Source organism: Choloepus didactylus, chromosome 15 (assembly GCF_015220235.1).
Source record: "Choloepus didactylus isolate mChoDid1 chromosome 15, mChoDid1.pri, whole genome shotgun sequence".
In the NCBI taxonomy this organism is placed as follows: Eukaryota; Metazoa; Chordata; class Mammalia; order Pilosa; family Megalonychidae; genus Choloepus; species Choloepus didactylus.
The window spans coordinates 3120154-3139626 of record NC_051321.1 but is presented as its reverse complement, the minus strand read 5'-3'; the positions used below and the strand labels follow the sequence as shown (position 1 = coordinate 3139626).

Genomic DNA, 19473 nt, shown 5'->3' with positions numbered 1-19473 from the left:
AGCTGTCTGTGCCCTGACCCACTTCTCTTTCTTGATTCTTGGTCCTCAGAACCACCACCTTAATATTATTTGCTTTAGCTCTTTCTTCTGGCACTTAACTCTGTATTTCTAAAAATGGGCTTATCCTGCTGTTTGTGATTATTCCATTCTGGATGTTATCTGTTGACTTCCCACCACGGAAGATGATCTCCTCTCTCTCATCCTCCCACCTTTCTAATGTGGTTATTTCAGCAGTCTTTGGTTGAATTGATACTTGGTTTTGACATTAACGTGACAATGCAAATGCAGTTGGTTCTCATTATTTGCAGAGTCTCTACAAATTCACACACTAGCTAACATTTATTTGTAGACACATACAGAATGGCAAAATTTTGAGTCACCAACACACATATTCCAAGCTGAGGTCAAACAAGGCAGGGCTCTGCCTTCTGGTCACAGCTCTCCAACTGTAAACAGGTGTCCTTTATGCGGTGAATTTAGTGCTACATTTTTGCATGTTCGTGCTTTTTGTGGGTTAGATAAGCTTCCTTCAGGCATGAGTCATAGGGCTGTGGGCTGTGAGTTCAAAGTTAATGAATCAACAATATATATTAAATAAGCTATCTTTAGAAGAAGCAAACAAAAGAAGACTATGGGTTGAATGGTTGGTGAAAATAGAGAGGCTCACAGGAGCTGAGCCCTGTTTTCCCTGAGGGGCAGTGGGTCAGGATTTCCTAATTAGTGATCATACTGACTTTGTAGAACATAACTACTGCAAATAATGAGAGTCAACTGCATTATTTGTAGCTGAACTATGTAATACATTATGATTAATTTTTTGTTCTCACATAACTTGTTTTTTTCTGGAGTTGAAAATTGCCTTTTTTTTTTTTTTTTAATATTGTTTGCTTATTTTTAAATGTCCCTGTAGACAGTTCACCCCCAAACTCTCTGACTGGACTAAACAAACCTCTTCTGTACTCGGCAGCCATTCAGCAGCCCCCCAGCCCCGAGCACCCCGCTTGGCTCTCTCTGTCTGCTTGTCCCCGTCCAGGGGCTCCCCTTCCCATGTTCTGGGAGGGGAGAGCCTTGGGGCCACTCCTTCTCATCGCCCTCTGAACCCACCAGGGCACCTTTTCATCAGAAAAGTCACCTCTCTCCTTTGATTCTGGAAAATCACTTTATGGATTTGATAATTTATTATTATTATTTCCTGTTTTCTCTTTCCAGAGTTTGAATGCTGGGACTCCTAGATGAATCACCTAATTTCTTATTTTGCATCTCCTATTTTCTACCTTTTTGTTCACTTTTTTGGATTATGTCTTTGATTTTATCTTCTGCATTTTCTGGGGAACTTCTTTGATTCTGCTGTCCTACTCGTGGTTTCCACGCGCGCTCCCGCTTGTCATCTGCGTGTGCCTGTCCCGTAGACCCTGTCCTGCGATGCACTGTCCCTCTGCCCTCTCGGAGGACGTCGGCTGTGTGTCCCCGCGGTGCTCCTGTCCCCCCCGCGCTGTCCCTCCTCCTCCTGCTCCGCGTTCCCGTTCCTCTGTGGTCTGGGGCCCTCCCGTGGCCTGAGGTGTGTGACCGCCCGCTGGTCTCCAGGGAAGCCGGGACGCGGACTGACGCTCTCCCAGGGCGCTGCTGGCGGCGGGGCCGGGCGGGACGGGAACCGGTACTAGACCCGGAGCCCAGACGGCACTGTGTCCGGGTCTCCCCTCCGCCTCCTGCTCACGGGTCACACGCCGGCCGGGGACCCCGGGCACCTCCCTCACTGTCACTTCATCCCCTTTTCAGCGCCCCTCCCGCCCCCGTCTCGGCGAAGCCCCATCCTGGAGTCCAGGGCGCCCGGCTCGTCCTCTCCTGTGGTCTGGGGCCGTGGGCGGGGGCGGGGCGCCGTCTGACTGTGGGGGGGGCGGGGCGCCGTCTGACTCGGGTGGGGGCGGGGCGCCGTCTGACTGTCGTGTGGGGGCGGGGCGCCGTCTGACTGTGGGGGGGCGGGGCGCTGTCTGACTGTCGTGTGGGGGCGGGGCGCCGTCTGACTGTGGGGGGGCGGGGCGCCGTCTGACTGTCGTGTGGGGGCGGGGGCGCCGTCTGACTGTGGGGGGGCGGGGCGCTGTCTGACTGTCGTGTGGGGGCGGGGCGCCGTCTGACTGTGGGGGGGCGGGGCGCCGTCTGACTGTCGTGTGGGGGCGGGGCGCCGTCTGACTGCGGGGAGGGGCGGGGCGCCGTCTGACTGGGGCGGGGGCGGGGCGCCGTCTGACTATGGGGGCGGGGGCGGGGCGCTGTCTGACTGTCGTGTGGGGGCGGGGCGCCGTCTGACGGGCGGGGGCGGGGCGCCGTCTGACTGTGGGGAGGGGCGGGGCGCTGTCTGACTGTTGTGTGGGGGCGGGGCGCCGTCTGACTGTCGTGTGGGGGCGGGGCGCCGTCTGACTATGGGGGCGGGGGCGGGGCGCCGTCTGACTGCGGGGAGGGGCGGGGCGCCGTCTGACTGGGGCGGGGGTGGGGCGCCGTCTGACTGTCGTGTGGGGGCGGGGCGCCGTCTGACGGGCGGGGGCGGGGCGCCGTCTGACTGTCGTGTGGGGGCGGGGCGCCGTCTGACTATGGGGGCGGGGGCGGGGCGCCGTCTGACTGTCGTGTGGGGGCGGGGCGCCGTCTGACGGGCGGGGGCGGGGCGCCGTCTGACTGTGGGGAGGGGCGGGGCGCTGTCTGACTGTTGTGTGGGGGCGGGGCGCCGTCTGACTGGGGAGGGGCGGGGCGCTGTCTGACTGTCGTGTGGAGGAGGGGCGCCGTCTGACTGTCGTGTGGGAGCGGGGCGCCGTCTGACGGGCGGGGGCGGGGCGCCGTCTGACTGGGGCGGGGGCGGGGCGCCGTCTGACTGTGGGGAGGGGCGGGGCGCTGTCTGACTGTGGGGAGGGGCGCCGTCTGACTGTGGGGAGGGGCGGGGCGCTGTCTGACTGTCGTGTGGGGGAGGGGCGCCGTCTGACTGTCGTGTGGAGGAGGGGCGCCGTCTGACTGTGGGTTGGGGGCTGGGCGCCGTCTGACTGTGGGGAGGGGCGGGGCGCCGTCTGACTGTGGGGAGGGGCGCCGTCTGACTGTGGGGAGGGGCGGGGCGCCGTCTGACTGGTGTGGGGGCGGGGCGCCGTCTGACTGGGGTGGGGGGAGGGGCGCCGTCTGACTGTGGGGAGGGGCGGGGCGCCGTCTGACTCGGGTGGGGGCGGGGCGCCGTCTGACTGGGGTGGGGGGAGGGGCGCCGTCTGACTGTGGGGAGGGGCGGGGCGCCGTCTGACTCGGGTGGGGGCGGGGCGCCGTCTGACTGGGGTGGGGGGAGGGGCGCCGTCTGACTGGGGTGGGGGGAGGGGCGCCGTCTGACTGTGGGGAGGGGCTGGGCGCCGTCTGACTGTGGGGAGGGGCGGGGCGCCGTCTGACTGTGGGGAGGGGCGGGGCGCCGTCTGACTGCGGGGTGGGAGCGGGGCGCCGTCTGACTGTGGGGAGGGGCTGGGCGCCGTCTGACTGTGGGGAGGGGAGGGGCGCCGTCTGACTGTGGGGAGGGGCGGGGCGCCGTCTGACTCGGGTGGGGGCGGGGCGCCGTCTGACTGGGGTGGGGGGAGGGGCGCCGTCTGACTGGGGTGGGGGGAGGGGCGCCGTCTGACTGTGGGGAGGGGCTGGGCGCCGTCTGACTGTGGGGCGGGGGCGGGGCGCCGTCTGACTGTGGGGCGGGGGCGGGGCGCCGTCTGACTGGGGCGGGGGCGGGGCGCCGTCTGACTGTCGTGTGGGGGAGGGGCGCCGTCTGACTGTGGGGTGGGGGCGGGGCGCCGTCTGACTGGGGCGGGAGCGGGGCTCCGTCTGACTGTGGGGAGGGGCGGGCGCCGTCTGACTGAGTTCCACAGTCTGGAGTCGCTCTGAATGACTTACGACCCCTTTCCTTCCACCTCCTGTCTGGGGGTGCACCCCAGGTCGCCCTCAGAGGAGCAGGTGCTTCTCTTTCCTGTTACTGGGGAACTCCTGAGTCCCGCAGCCCTCACCCCCACCCCGCGGAGACTTTGGCTTCAGCTTTCTGCGCTCTGCAGTCAGTAGCTTCTCATCATCCTGCTTTCCAGCTGCCAAATGTTGCTGACCTCGCTTGTCTGCTGCAGTTTCCTCCCTTTCTTTGTCCTTGTGGGATTATTCCTTTTGTATTCCTTTACTGTCATTTTTGTTGGTGCCTGTCATTTTGGGGCTGGAACAGAGGAAACAGCCAGTGTTTGATCTGCTGTGACTAAGCAGAAGTCCTATAGTGCCTGAGAATGGTGAGTTCCTCAGGAGTGTAGCGGGTAATGAGCTGGCTAACAGACCATCAGGAGAACGTGGATTAATGTTACTACTTTAATTTCTATGACCTAAGAAAATGGAATCTCATTAGTGTGATTTTATCCAAAGTCCAAAATTCATGGTGTGCAACTATATACATCTTATTTTCTTGCAGCAAACCCACAGTGTAAGAGTTGAAATGCACAGAGCAATCATGTGCAGTTTTTTATTTTTATTTTTTATTTTTTTATCTGAATCCATTGAGGTATTTTGCAGAAATAAGTGCTACTGAGAGGTAAGGGCTTTTCAATGATGAAATAGGAGTATCTGCTTTATTTCGGAATGAATGGAACCTAGAAACATTAAACAGAAAAGCAGCATTTTGTCTGTTTCTGTCTTACCATCTGCTGTAGTTTTTGAGACTCAAGTCAAAATATTTTTTTTGTCCTCTGTGAATGTATCTATCTTTATCTGACAGGAAATTTATCCCACCATTGCTTCAAGTTGATGTTTTCTTATGCATAAAATTCAACAATACCCCTCTTCTTGTTCTTTTCTGTTGCTAAAACTCATATTTTGACCTCAATCACTTGTCTTACCAACTATTAAATAATAAAGTAACCCAAGTGGGAATCTTCCTAATTAGTTCCTTAAACTTTTATGGGTAATGATAGGAATGCAGCCCAAAGCCCATGGTGAATAACCTTCTTCTTTCGTGACACTCCTTCCTATGATAAGCATAATTAATGTCAGAATCCATAAAAGAGCCGTGTTGCGCGCCTCATAAAATGCGGAGCGGGCAGCAAATCCCTCCATGCTGGCCATTGTCATGGTTACTGGGGGAACACATTATTTTCAATTCCTTTCCTTACCAGCGCAACAGTCCACAGATTTGTTGGTCTCAGTGTGGCCCTTGCTGAAGGCTGGGGTGCAGGGATGCGGGAGGGTGGCCCACTGTGTGGTCAGGGGAAACTTTTAGGGGTGGTGGGGATGTTGGGCTGGACGAGCTAATGGCAGAGCTCAGGGGACTGAATGCTAGATGGTAGGTTGGTGACCAAAGAGGGAGACTGGGGTGCCTCTCAGTTTCCATGAGCAATAGGATGTGGGGTTGTTTGCTGGGAAGGTGGAGAGATGTGCTCTGTCCCCATACCTCTTGATTAAGAGACTGAGGGTCCAGGAGGACCCCTAGGCGGAGGCATGGGGAAATTGATGCCTTCCTGCCCCAGGAGGCAGTTCCTGGTGCAGTGATGGGGTCAGGGCAAGGCTGAGTGAGCGCCTGGGGGATGCCAGAGAGGCAGTTCCGTCCCCAGGGAGGGGGGAGCCGGACACAGAGACCACCCGACACCTTGACTCCTCGGATACCCATGCTGGGCACCCATGCCTGGTCCTCACCCCTTGGACTGCTCCTCTTTCCTGAGCCCTGCCTTATTATTTTTAAGACAGTTTTATTGAGATATATTCACACACCATACAATCCATCCAAAGTGTACAGTCTATGGCTCACAGTATATACACACAGATGTGTACTTATCACGACAATCAATTTGAGAACATTTTCATTACTCCAAGTAGAAGACCCCTTACCCCCATACTCCCTTATTATTGACATTTAGCATTGGTGTAGTAACTTTGTTACAACTGGAAAAGGAATATTAAAATATTACTGTTAACTGTAGTACATAGTTTGCATTAGGTATATTTTCCCCATATACCACCCGTTGTTAACACTTTGTAACATACATTTGTTTTAGTTCATGGAAGAACCTTCTTATATTTGTACTATTAACCCCAGTCATCATCCACAACAAGGTTCATCATGTTATACAATCCCATGTTTTACCCTTTAGCTTTTCTTCTAGTGACAAACACGATATTAAACTTCCTCTTTCAACTACATTCACAAGCATAATTCAGTGCTGTTAGTTACGCTCACAGTAATGTTCTCCATCACCTTTATCAATTTCTAAACATTTGCAATCAATCTAATTAAAAATTCTGTACAAATTAAGCATCAATTCCCCATTCTCTACCCTCATTCTGTCTCCTGATAACCTATATTCCAGATTTTAACTCTATGAGTATTGCTTATTATAATTAGATCATATTAGTGAGATCATACAATATCTGTCCTTTTGTGTGTAGCTTATTTCATTCTAAACAATGTCCTCAAGGTTCATCCATGTTGTCGCATGCATCAGGACTTCATGCCTTTTTATGGCTGAGTAATATTCCATCAGATATATATACACTTTGTTTATCCATTCATTGGTTGAGGGACACTTGGGTTGCTTTCACCTTTTGGCAATTGTGAATAATACCACTATGAACATCGGTGTGCAAATGCCTGTATGTGTCCCTGCTTTCGGTTCTTCTGGGTATGTACTTAGCAGCAGGACTGCCAGATCATATGACAGTTCTATCCTTAGCTTCCCGAAGAACCTCCAAACTGTGTTCACAGCAGCTGTGCCATTTTCCATTCCCACCAGCAGTGAATGAGTGTTGTTATTGCTCCACTTCCTCCCCAGCACTCTTGGTTTCCTGTTTGTTTAATAGTAGCCATTCTAGTAAGTGTGAAATGATATCTCATTGTGGTTTTTATGTGCATTTCCCTAATAGCTAGTGATGTTGAGCATTTTTTTCATGGGCTTTTTAGCCATTTGTATTTCTTCTTTGGAAAAATGTTTATTCATGTCTTTTGCCCATTTTATAATTCAGTTGTCTTTTTATTTTTGAGTTGTAGAATTTCTTTGTATATTCTGGATATTAAACCCTTAAAGTATGTGGTTTCCAAATATTTTCTCCCATTGATTAGGCTGCCTTTTCACTTTCTTGACAAAGTCCTGTGAAACACAAAAGTTTTTAATTTTGGGGAGGTCCCATTTATTTATTTTTTCTTTCATTGCTTGTGCTTTGGGCGTAAAGTCTAAGAAACCATCACCTATTACAAGGTCTTGAAGATGCTTCCCTATGTTTTTTTTCTAGGACTTTTATGGTCCTGGTTCTTATATTTAGGTCTTTGATCCATTCTAAACTATTTTTTGTGTAAGGTGTGAGATAGGGTTCTCTCACTATTTTGCATATGGACATCAATTCTCCCAGCACCATCTGTGGAAGAGACTGTTCTGTCCCAGTAGAGTGATGGTGGTAGCTGTGTCAAAAGTCAGTTAACCAAAGATGTGAGGGTCTATTTCTGAATTTTCAATTTGATTCCATTGGTCAATATAGCTATCTTTATGCCAGTACCATGCTGTTTTGACTACTGTAGCTTTGTAATGTGCTTTAAAGTCAGGCAGTTTGAGTCCTCCAACTTCCTTCTTCTTTTACAAGTGGCCCCTTACCCATCCAAATAAATTTGATAGTTTGTTTTTCCATTTCTGCAAGGTAAGCTGTTAGAATTTTGATTGGGATTGCATTGAATCTAAATCAATTTGGGTAGAATTGACATCTTAATGATGTTTAGTCCTGCAGTCTATCAACCCAGAATATTTTGTTTATTTAGGTCTTTTATAAATTTCTTTTAGCAATGTTTTTTAGTTTTCTGTGTACACATCCTTTGCATCTTTGGCTAAATTTATTCCCAGATATTTGATTCTTTTAGTTGCTATTACAATAGAATGTTTTTCCTTGATTTCCTTGTCATATTGATCATTTTAGTGTATAGAAACACTACCAATTTTTGTGTTTAGATCTTGTATCTCGCCACTTTGCTGAACTCATTTATTAGCTCCATTAGCTTTGTGGTAGATTTTTTTGGGACTTTCTATATATATATATGTAGGATCATGTCATCTACAAATAGTGACAGTTTTACTTCTTGCTTTCCAACTGGGATGACTTTTAGTTTTTTTCTTGCCCAATTGCTCTAGCTAGAACTTCTAATGCAGTGTTGCATAACAGTGACAGCGGGCATCCTTGTCTTGTTCCTGATTTTAGAGGGAAAGCTTTCAGTCTCTCACCATTGAGTACGATGTTAGCTGTGGGCTTTTTGATTATGCCCTTTATCATGTTGAGGAAGTTTCCTCCTATTCCTATCTTTTGAAGTGTTTCTTTCATAAAAGGGTGTGGGATGTTGTCAGGTGCCTTTCTGCATCAATTGAGATGATTATGTGGTTCCCCCCTCCCATTTGTTAATGTGGTGTATTACATTAACTAATTTTCTTGTTTTGAACCACCCTTGTATACCTGGGATAAAACCCACTTGATCATGGTGTATAATTCTTTTAATGTGCTGTGGGATTAGATTTTCAAGTATTTTGTTGAGGATTTTTGCAGTTATATTCATTAGCAAAATTGGTCTTTAATTCTCTTTTTCTGTAGTATCTTTATCAGGCTTTGGTATTAGGGTGATGTTTGCATCATAGAATGAGTTAGGTAGCATTCCCTCCTCTTCAAATCTTTGGAACAGTTTGAGCAGGATTGGTGTTAATTCTTCTTAGAATGATTGGTAGAATCCACCTGTGAAGCCATCTGGTCCTTTTCTTTGTTGGGAGGTTTTTGATCACTGATTCAATCTCTTTACTTGTAATTGGTCTTTTGAGGTCTTCTATTTCTTTGAGATTCAGTGTAGGCTCTTCATGTGCTTCTAGGAATTTGTCCATTTCATCAAAGTTGTCTAATTTATTAGCATACAGTTGTTTATAGTATCCTCTTATGATCCTTTCTGTATCTGTGGGGTCAGTAGTATTGTCCCCTGTCTCATTTCTGATTTTATTTATTTGCATCTTCTATTTTTCTTTGTCAGTTTAGCTAAGGGTTTGCCAGTTTTATTGATCTTCTCAAACAACGAATTTTTGGTTTTGTTGAGTCTCTCTATTCTATTTTTATTCTCAATTTCATTTATTTCTTCTCTATTTTTTGTTATTTCTTTCCTTCTGCTTCCTTTGGGATTAGTCTGCTATTATTTTTCTAGTTCCTCCAGGTGTGTAGTTAGGTCTTTGATTTTAACGCTTTTCTTTTTTATTGTTGGCATTTAGGACTATAAATTTCCCTTTAAGCACTGCCTTCACTGCATCCCAGAATTTTGGACATGTTGTGTTTTTGTTATCATTTGTCTCAAGATATTTATTGATTTCTCTTGCAATTTCTTCTTTGAACCACTGATTGTCTAAGAGCATTTTATTTAACCTCCATATATTTGTGAATTTTCCAATTCTCCATCTGCTACTGATTTCCAGCTTCATTCCATTATGGTCAAATAGAGTGCTTTGTAAAAGTTCAGTTGTTTTAAATTTATTGGGACTTGTTTTTGACCCTATGTGTGATCTAACCTGGAGAATGGTCCATGAGCACTTGAGAAGAATGTATATCCTGCAGTTTTGTGGTGCAGTGTTCTTTGTATGTCTGTTAGGTCTAGTTCACTTATCATATTATTGAAGCTCTTTGTTTCCTTATTGACCCTCTGTTTAGATGTTCTATTGATGAGACTGGTATATTGAAGTCTCCAACTATTATTGTAGAAACATCTATTTCTCCCTTCAGTTTTGCCAGTGTTTACATCTTGTATTTTTGGGCACACTGGTTAGTGCATAAATATTTATGGTTGTCATTTCTTCTTGGTGCATTTCCCCCTTTTTAACATACAGTGTCCTTCTTTGTCTCTTATAACAGTTTTTCATTTAAAGTCTATTTTGTCTGATATTAATACAGCTATCCAGCTCCTTTTTTGGTTAGTGTTTGCATAGAATATCCTTTTCCAGCCTTTCAGTTTCAACCTATTTGTGTCCTTGGGTTTAAGGTTAGTCTCTTCTACACACATATAGATGGATCATACATTTTTTTCCATTCTGTCAATCTGTCTTTTGATTGGGGGGTTTAATCCCTTAACATTCAATTATGTAACTTCAACTGTTTTTATCCTTTGGTTCTTATATAGATGTCTTATTTTTGTCTCTCTTTTTACCCTTTTATTTACCCTTGTTGGTAAATCTTCATTTCTACACTCTCCCCCAGTCCTCTCTCTCCTGTCTTTTCCTTTTAGCCTGCAGAACTCCCTTTAATATTTCTTGTAGGGCTGAATGCTTATTGATGAACTCTCTCAGCATATGTTTATCTGTGAATATTTTAAATGCTCCCTCATTTTTGAAGGACAGTTTTTCCAGATAAAGAATTCTTGGCTGGCAGTTTTTCTCTTTCAGTACCTTAAGCGTATCATAGCAGTGCCTTCTTGCCTCCATGGTTTCTGATGAGAAATTGGCACTTAGTCTTATTGCAGTTCCCTCATATGTGACAAATTGCTTGTCTCTTGCTGCTTTCAGGATTCTATCTTTATCTTTTGGCATTTGGCATTCTAATCGGAGTAGGTCTATTTGGATTTGTTCTTTTTGGAATCCTTTGCACTTCTTGGATGTATGTGTTTATGTCATAAGGGTTGTGAAATTCTTGGCCATTATTTCCTTAAATATTCTTTCTGCCCCCTTCCCCTTCTCTTCTCCTTCTGGGGCACCTGTGAAGTGTATGTTTGTGTGCTTTGTGCTGTCATTCAAAGCTCTGAGGCACTGCTCATTTTTTTTTTTCTATTATTTTCTCTATCTGTTCTTCTGGCTGTAAGATTTCAATTGTCCTGTCTTCTAGTTTGTTGATTCTACCTTTTCAAATTTGCTGTTGTATTCCTCTTGTGTATTTTTAATTTCTACTGGTATCCCCTTTTATTCCCATAATTTCTGTTATGTTTCTTTTTATAGTTTCAAATTCTTCTTTATGCTCACACAGTGTCTTCTTAATATCCTTTATCTTTTTAGGCATATTTTCCATCATCTTCTTGAATTTATTTGGGAAATTTGTTTGAACATCTTTGATTGTTGTCCAAATTCTATGTCTTCTCCAAAGTTTTAATTTGTTCCTTTGACTGACCCTTATCTTCCTGTTTCTTAGTATGCCTTGTAATTTTTTGCTGATGTCTAGGCATCTGATTATCTTGATGAGTTCACTCTGAAGGTCAGTTTCTCTCTCTTTCCTAGGGTTTTATTGTTGATTGGCTTTGTGTTAAAAGTTCTCTGTTGACACTTGATTCAACTTTTTCTAGACCTTTAGAATAGCCCTCTAGGGCTTGGCCTCAGTCCCTGTTGGGCTCTGGAGCAGGATTCAAGCTCCCCATGGGCCCCTCAGTTTGAATATTGCCTTGATCCCCAAACTCAGTAACTCCAAAGCTGTCATCCTGCTTTCTTCCTGTGACCTCCTCATGTCTGCCCCTGGAGACCTGCTTTCCCTCTAACTTACCCAGTTCCATGATGGGAGCCACTGGCTCCTGGTCACCTCTCTCAGAACCTCCCATTCACCTGGGTCTCCCTTTCTTGTCCCCATCCCTCACCCCCATCCCCCCCAAAGTTGCTCAGATTTCTTACATTTTCCATTTCCACTGTGCTGGATATGTTGAGGTTTTGTGCATGTGTTCCTTATGCAGAAACACCAGAAACCCCTCAAAAGGTGTGTTGGGGGGGGGGTGATGAGGGGGAGATTTGCCTTTGAAGTCAGAGCACAAGGAAACAGAACCTTGAGTGTAAGTCTCTGGCTGTAGCTCCTGAATTTGAGGGTCTACGTCTGTGAACCCTACAAGAGCCTCTGCTTAGTCCAAACTTCGCGCCCAAGATTGTCCAAACTTTTGTGCAGCCTTCTCTAATTCTAGGCCATGTCCCTAGGCAGACCCCTGACCCCATCCTGAATTCTTACCCAAGACAAGGCTGCACTGTCTAAACCACAGAATGGATTTGTCCTTGGAAGGACTGCACAATGCTGACCCTTTTCCATAAGCCCATTGCTGGCCCCATCAGTCTTCCCCCAGACCTCTCCCAGTAAAATTCCAGTTCCCCATTCCCCTTCCCTTAAAAACTCGAGTTATGTCTGTGCTAATTGGTTGCTGCTGGCTTCTCTTTTCCCAAGCTGTGGTAGTTTGAATAAAGCCTGTCCGTCTACTTCCACTCAATCTGGTGCTTCTCTTTGACAATTTTGAAGCACACATGCATGCTGGGCTGGTCCTGGCTGAGCTGGGCCAGCCTTCTGTGTGGCTCCTCTATCTGGTTGGTGTCCTTACCAGGGTTGGCAGCTCTCCACCTGAAGATCCACAGAGCCAGGGGCCTCTGATCAGGGATAGAGTCCTGTGGGAGGAAGATGCAGGCATGGCAGATTCCCAGATCTGGGTTTGGATCCTGGCTCTAGCCTTTAACGATGCACAGTCCTTGGACCACCCACCACCTCTCTGAGCCTCAGTTTCTTTGTCTGTAAAATAGAGGTGATGATATTATTCCACACACCTGTTGTGTAAGTTAAACTGGCTGATGTGTGGTATAGATCACACCCCATTGCCTGACCCCTGGCAAACCCCAGCAGTTATCTGCTGCTATGGTTAGTGTCGTTTTTAAAGCATTGTTGTTTTACTCTGGGACTGCGTGGAACTTTGGAATTGAATTTGCAATGCTGCTTGGGGCCGCTTTGACCAACAATGAGGAGTCTTCAGCTACTTGGAGGCATCGCAAGCTCCAAACTCTGTGTTAATCATGGAGGGAGGAATTGGTTATACTTTAATATACTTGTAATAGTTTACTTGTTATACTTGTAATAGTTTATGCGAAGTGTATTTTGCTGTGTTTGATTCAAGCTTTATGCTGAGGATTTCAGGTAGGTCGTCTCCAGCCCCAAGGGTAAGGCTGTTTATTCCACTTTTTGATAAGGAACCTGAGACTTTGCAAGATCATTGTATGCCCAGTGAGTGGAAGAGTTGCCAAGTCAACTTCAGCAGCTCATTGGGAATCACACTGGACCAAAGCTCCCAGACCCATGCACTCTCCCGGGGCCAGGGGCCTGAGGTTCTTCTGCTGGCACGATCTGTGCTGTCCATCGTGGTGACCATAGCACATGTGGCTAATTTAAATGAATTAAAGTGGAATCAAAGTAAAACTTCAGTTTCTCAGTCCCACTAGGTACATTTCAGGGGCTCAAAAGCTACCTTGTCTGGTGGTGGCCATGGACAGTGTAGACATAGAAAGTTTCCATCCCTGCTGTCAGTTCTGCTGGACAGTGCCGCACTAACTGGACAATCTAAAATGAGGCAGTGAGTCTTAACAGATCTCTCCTTTTTCAGAGAAGACAGAATTATTTAGTAAGCTGAGAGGATGCCTGGGCTGGTGGACTTGTCCTCTGCTCCTGGCTTGGCTGGGCTCCCAGGCACTGTGGGGGCCTCAGCTCTGGTTCTGGGGGCTCCAGCCGTGTGGACACTCCACTCCCCCAGAGCTCACCTCGTTGTCCATGCCCTGGGGTGGGGTGGATACTGCTTTGTTCCTTGCAGACCAGAAAGTGACACAAGCTTCTGTTCTAAAATTGGTGTTACAAATGCAATCCAACAGTAATTAAACTGGGGTTAAGTTTTCCATTTCTCTTAGACTTGGAGTGTGTTTTAGTTCTCTATGGCCACTGTAAGAAATTGCCATAAACTTGGTAGCTTAAAATGATAGCAAAACAATACGTATTTATTCTCTCACTCTTACCATTCTGGAGGAAATCCAGAATCAGTATCGCTGGGCAGAAATCAAGTCGTGGCCACGGCCTGGCTCCTCCAGAGGCTGTGGAGGAGAATCCGTTTCCTCACCTTTTCCAGCCTCTCCAGCTGCATTCCTTGGCTTGTGGCCCCCTCCTCCATTTTCAAAGCCAGCAGCGCAGCCTTCTGCTTCGGTCTTCACAGTGCCTTCTGCCACTTTCTCCCTTTTGTAAGGACACTTGTGACTGCTTTTAGGGCTCACCCTGATATTTCAGAATGACCTCCTCATCTCACGATCCTTAGCTTAGTCACATGTGCAGGTCCTCTTTTGTGATACAGGGCAGCAGTCACAGTGTCCAGGGATTGGGATCTGGGCACATTTGGGGGCTGTTTTTCAGCTTTCCATAGGGCGTAGAGAGGTGCCTCATTGGCAGCTTGGAGTGGTGGTTAACAACCACTCTTGCTGCATAACAAAACACCCCAAACCTAGTGGTTGACAGCAATCACTGTTTCTTTTATTTCTCACATCTCCAGGTCAACTCGGCAGGCTTGGCTGGCCCAGGGTGTTCTCAGCTGGGACAACCTGTTTCCCCTTTGCCCCTCGCATGCTTCTAGCTCACCAGCCCAAGAGCATCCTCAAACTGATGGGGTGTGGTCCCCATGGTGCTGGAGGGAAACAGTAGAGGAAGCAGAAACCCTCAAGCACCTTTCCACGATTCTTCAGGATATCGAATTTTACTGTCTCATTGGTCCAAGCAAGTAACATAGCCAAGAATAAGAATTAGAGGAGAACACAAAGTTACAGGGAAAAAAGCTCTCCCTGAGGATACAGGGAGGCCATTAATTGGGGCCATTAATATAATCAATTTATGACAATGGACATTGGAATTGGTGGGTGTGGCTGAATTCTGGCTCTGCTGCTTGCTGTGTGACTGTGGGCCAGTTATCTGCCCTCTCCGAACCTTAGTTAACTAATTTGTTAAAGGAGGATAATAGTGTATGATCTTATGGAGACATTGTGAGGATTAAGTGCCTTTAGAATGCTGAGCAAAGTGCTGGGAATATGATTAAAACCAAGTAAATGTTAGCTATTCTTATCTGTCTAGGTGATTGTTATAATAATAAATATTATTATTATTACTTGTGGAAACCATTTTGTTGTCAAAATTCTCTACTCTGTCTCCTGTGATGGAAGAGCACATTCTGGAATTTGAACTCAGGAAGCATTCAACTTGAAATTTTCATGCAATCCAAACTCAAGCAGAAATGAAGGATTATCGGAAAGAGCTGTATAAGTGTGTTTGTGCAGCTCTAAAGAGGCTTGAATGTACTTTGTCTTTAAAATGAATTCTAATTTTGTTCTTCATGCTTCCAAGTGGAATTAGTGTGATTTTAATAGCAAATTTGTAATTGACTTTAAATATTATTTATTAAAAGTGATTACTTTTCATGTTGACATCTAAAATGGAAATGCATGAAGTCAGATTTAGTTAAGGAGATAAAGTGCTTTAGCTACTTACCTATTCATTTGCAAGCAGATGTCAGTTAAAAAGGGGGGCATTAGTAAGTTGGAAGCTGCCCGAAGTTTAAATGAATAGAACAAAAATCTTTTGAATAATGGAGGTTTTGAACTTTAATTTAGCATTAAATTACTGTGATGAAATATCCAAAATAAAGAGGCTTTTTTCAGATTCTGTTGTTTCTAATGTCAGAGAAAAGTAGAATGAATATGCATGAAATTGAGAATTGAAAGCCACGTAAGGTTTTTTAAATTCTAAACTGCTAATTGTTTTCTAAATAAAATTTATGGAAACCAGTTTTAGGTTCAGTGGTATTGCTGTAGAGAAGCTGGTGTCACAAGTATACCTCATATTTTGGAATTTGCCTGTGGATTTGGTTTGTTCCAGATCCACATGGATTGCTGAGGAGAAACTTCTCCCATTACTTGACTTCTCTCTTCTGAATACTCAAGGGCTCCCTGTAGAAAGCCGGAAAGTACTTCTTGATATCTGCAGAGCCACTTTATCTCTGTGACATATGGGCTTTTAATGACTTCCCAGAGAAATACTTGAAAATAGAAGTGCTTTCTCCAATCCCCCAAATCCATGGTTTTTAAATGTCTTTCTCGCTGAGTGACAACTGCTCGCACCCGGGGACCCAGACATTTGGGTTCAGGACCCTCAGCATCATCCCTACAGAAACGGAAGTCCTGATGTCAAGACAATTTATTTTTTAAAATGACAAATGTCTATTTTTAACATAGTTATTTTGCTTGTTTGCATCTGGAAGGCCCAGTGACTTAACACTGAACATGGAGAGATGCTTGTGTGGAAGCTGCTGGAAAAGCCCATCCAGGCGGGCTGGTGGCCCAGCCTCTCACAGCCAGGTCTCCTCACTCTAAAGCAGGGAGGGTGAGACCCCACAGGTCGGAGCTGCAGGGACTGGTTTTGAAGAGGACCGTCTGGGAAGCCCTCCGTGATGAAACGCACTCACCCACTGGGGCGCCGACTCCTATTATACTTTTCTTGTATCATCTGAGCTCCGACTGCAGTGCTGGGCCCAGGATGTGCTCAGGAAGTGAAGAAACCACAAGTTCTACTTTTTAAGGTCAATTGCTCTGGTTTTATTGGCAAAATATGCAAATTCTGAAAACCCAGTTAGATTTTTGTTTTTAACTTTAATTCCTCTTTAAATTAAGGCTGAATGTACCTGTTTTTTGTAGCATTGAATACCTTAAATGTCATATGCTAGTAGATTGAATGAAATGTTTTGAGCATATTTTAAGCTTTTATGTATTCTATGCTTTTATGTAATTATAAAAGTGATTGTTCCATTAATTTAGCTAAACCACCTTTAATGAACTGATGTGCACATTTGGTGGAGCACACCCTCCCCAGCCCCTGCATGGGACACAGAGTTGTACTTACTTGTTTGCGTGTCCGTCCACCCTCCAGATTCTGAGCTGCAGGTGGGGAGGACCATGTCCACTTGATCTTTGTATCCTTGGTGTTCAGCAAATTGTCTGTCACAGAGAGATTGCTTAGCATCTTTCTGAGCAAGGAAAACCAAGCTGAAAATTTAATACTTAAATGATCAGAATTAACCCTCTCTGCCCTGGGTCAGCCAGGCCATGCTTTGAGTAGAGGTTCAGTTCAGGTGCATGTTCCAGGGGAACCAGGTGGTGGGCTGAGTTCTCCTGAAGGAGACGCTAGGATGGAGTTTGAGGTGCGGAAGGGGAAGGAAGCAGAATGGGGCAGGGAGAGAAGGCACTCTGCAGCCCGAATAGGCTGGCGAGGAGTCCTGAGCCCGGTGTTGCCTGCCGTGTCCATGGGGGGTTGGCACGGCCAAGATTTCATGTCCCCATCGCGTCAGTGGCCAGTTTGTAGCATTTGCCAATATCCGTGGTTTGAAACTCCCCCAGGGCTGATTTCTAGCCCCCATAGTGACCATGGGTGAGTGCGGAGTTAGGGAGCTGGAGCGGGTGGGCCGCAGCACCCATGGAGAGGCTGGACACGGGGAGGCTGGACGCGAGGAGGCTGCCCCTGGGGTGGACGCAGGTTCGTCAGCCCCACCACTGTCCCTGCAGCCCCTGTGGGTACGGCTGGGCACGGCATCGCCAGGACCACGACACTTACCCCTTGTGCCTCCTGGAGGTCCTTTTCCAGATGTGTTTGGGAAGCAGCTCCCTTAGGATTCTGGGGGCCTCTTTTCCTGGGGCGGGGGCTGAGAGGAGGGAGGTTGATGGATGAACTTCAGTCCCAGCAGTGCGGCTTCCCAGGGCTGTGGTGGAACTGGGGCTCCCTCTCCTCTCCATCCCGTCCTCGCCCGCAGCCAGTGCCTGTGCTTGTTCCGAGCCCACCTCGATCCGGAGTGGCCGGGCCCCCTGCCCTCTCGCCTGTCTCAGAACGTATTGGGCCGAGGCAGGATCCCGGTGCAGCCCATCCTCCTCATTTGTGGATTTGTGATCTTGCCTGCTTGCGAGCATTTATTTGTAACTCCCAAATCAATACTCGTGCGTTTGTGGTCATTTGAGGACATGCACATTTCTGGGAGATCAAACAGGGCAGAGCTCTGCCGCCTGTTTCAGCTCTTGGATTGTGAACAACTGTCCTTTTGACCATGTATTTGGTGTCATGTTTGTTTTGCATTTTGTGCTTGTCGTTGATTTTGCCATTTAAATTGGCCCACAGCACAGTGCTGTAGCACAAGAAAGCTGCGACGTGCCTGATGCAGACAAAATGTGTGCTGGGCGAGCATCATCCAGGCATGAGCTATAGGGCTGTTGGCCATGAGTTCAATGTTAACAGATCAACAATGTGTATTAAATCAGATGTCTTTAAACAGAAACACACAAAACACCAAGATTGTGCATTGGCTGGTGGGTGAAAACAGAGGCTTGCAGGCTCCTCGCCCTGTGTTTCTCCCGGAGCCAGGGTCAGGATTTTGTAATTCATTTTTTGCAGCTGCCTTGTGGACTTCCCCACTGTGAGTAATGGTTAGTGGCTGTGCATGGATTCTGTCCACTCACCCACCCATTCCCTAATTCCCAATCTCTGAAGGGCCGGCAGGGACCCTCCTTGGGGGCACCGGCCCCTTCAGCAACATTTGTCCATTCAGCATCCAGGATGGTGCTGGGGACAGGGGGGAAAGGCTCTTCCCCAGCAGGTGACTGCCATATGTCCTCTCACCTTCATGGCTCTGTAGTCTCGGGGATGGGAGACGTAAAGGACCACAGAAATTGGGTCCAGTCCTGGGTTTCCTGGGTCAACGGTCAGGGTGCTGACTGGACCCCCTGAAGCGTGAGAATTAAGGGGCAGTGAGAATAGCTCATCTCCAAATACCACAGTGTAAGGTTGTTTCACAGAAGTGACCGCCAGGCGGCCTCAGGCGCTCCCCACGGGCAGGGCTGCGTCTTGTCCATCTGTTGTCCTTGGTGCTTGGTGTGGCACGTTTAAAGTGCTCCGGAGAAGTTTGTTGAGTAATTGGTGGGTGAAATTACTGACTCTGCAGACAGGGGAGACGTATTTTCAGGTGACCCAGCACCTCCAGCCGGGTGGATCCTGGGAGATTCAGGCCATTTCCTCTGACTTGGTCTGTCCCTCAGTGTTTGGGTCAGTGGAGGGGTGTCCCGCCAACGCATGCGGTGACCCCAGAACCCTGCACACAGATGCGGGACGGTGGAGTCGGCCTTCTCTTCTGAGTGGTGAAATGACGACCGGCAGCTGCAGCTTGCAGGGCCGTCCCCTCCTCCACCCACCCCCCAGCCCCCAGCTTTCCTGCTCCCCCCACCCACCGGCTGTCACCCACCGGGCTGTATGCTGGGATGGTGTGCTCAGTGTGTGTGTTGTGTGTTGTGTGGGTTCTCTGTGTACGCTCAGTGTGTGTTCTGCAGGTGTGTGTTTTGTGAGTTCTGTGTGTCATTTGTGTGTCGGGTGTGTGTTCTCTGTGTGTGCGCATGCCCTGTATATTCCAGTGTGTGCCTGTGTGCATGCTCTACATGTTCTGTGTCCACTTTTATTTTCCTCTGAGAGGTATTTTCTCCAACGTGGTACCTCTGAGGTTGTCACTAATTCTGAGGTTAGGAGATGGTTTAGACTCCATAGCTATTGAGGTGAAGACACCCAGTAAAATCAGCACAGGGTAAAAGAGGGCATCCTTCCAGGGGAAGGTGGGAAGTGGGAAGTGTGGCTTTTATCCTGCCTTCTCCTGCCTAGAGATTGCCCAGCGGGCCTTGGTCA

The 19473-nt window shown here is 47.5% G+C and overlaps 1 protein-coding gene across 1 annotated transcript; it reads right to left on the bottom strand.

Moving 5' to 3' along the window:
* Nucleotides 1-1756: 1756 nt before the first annotated feature.
* Nucleotides 1757-13508, bottom strand: LOC119509816 (extensin-like). The gene is made up of 7 exons (XM_037803865.1): nucleotides 13497-13508; nucleotides 12178-12359; nucleotides 3661-3829; nucleotides 3381-3575; nucleotides 2967-3212; nucleotides 2244-2857; nucleotides 1757-2132 (listed from the first exon to the last, which is right to left on the bottom strand). The coding sequence occupies exons 1-7, from the start codon at nucleotides 13506-13508 to the stop codon at nucleotides 1757-1759; spliced, it is 1794 nt and encodes a 597-aa protein (XP_037659793.1).
* Between the last annotated feature and the right edge of the window lie 5965 nt (nucleotides 13509-19473).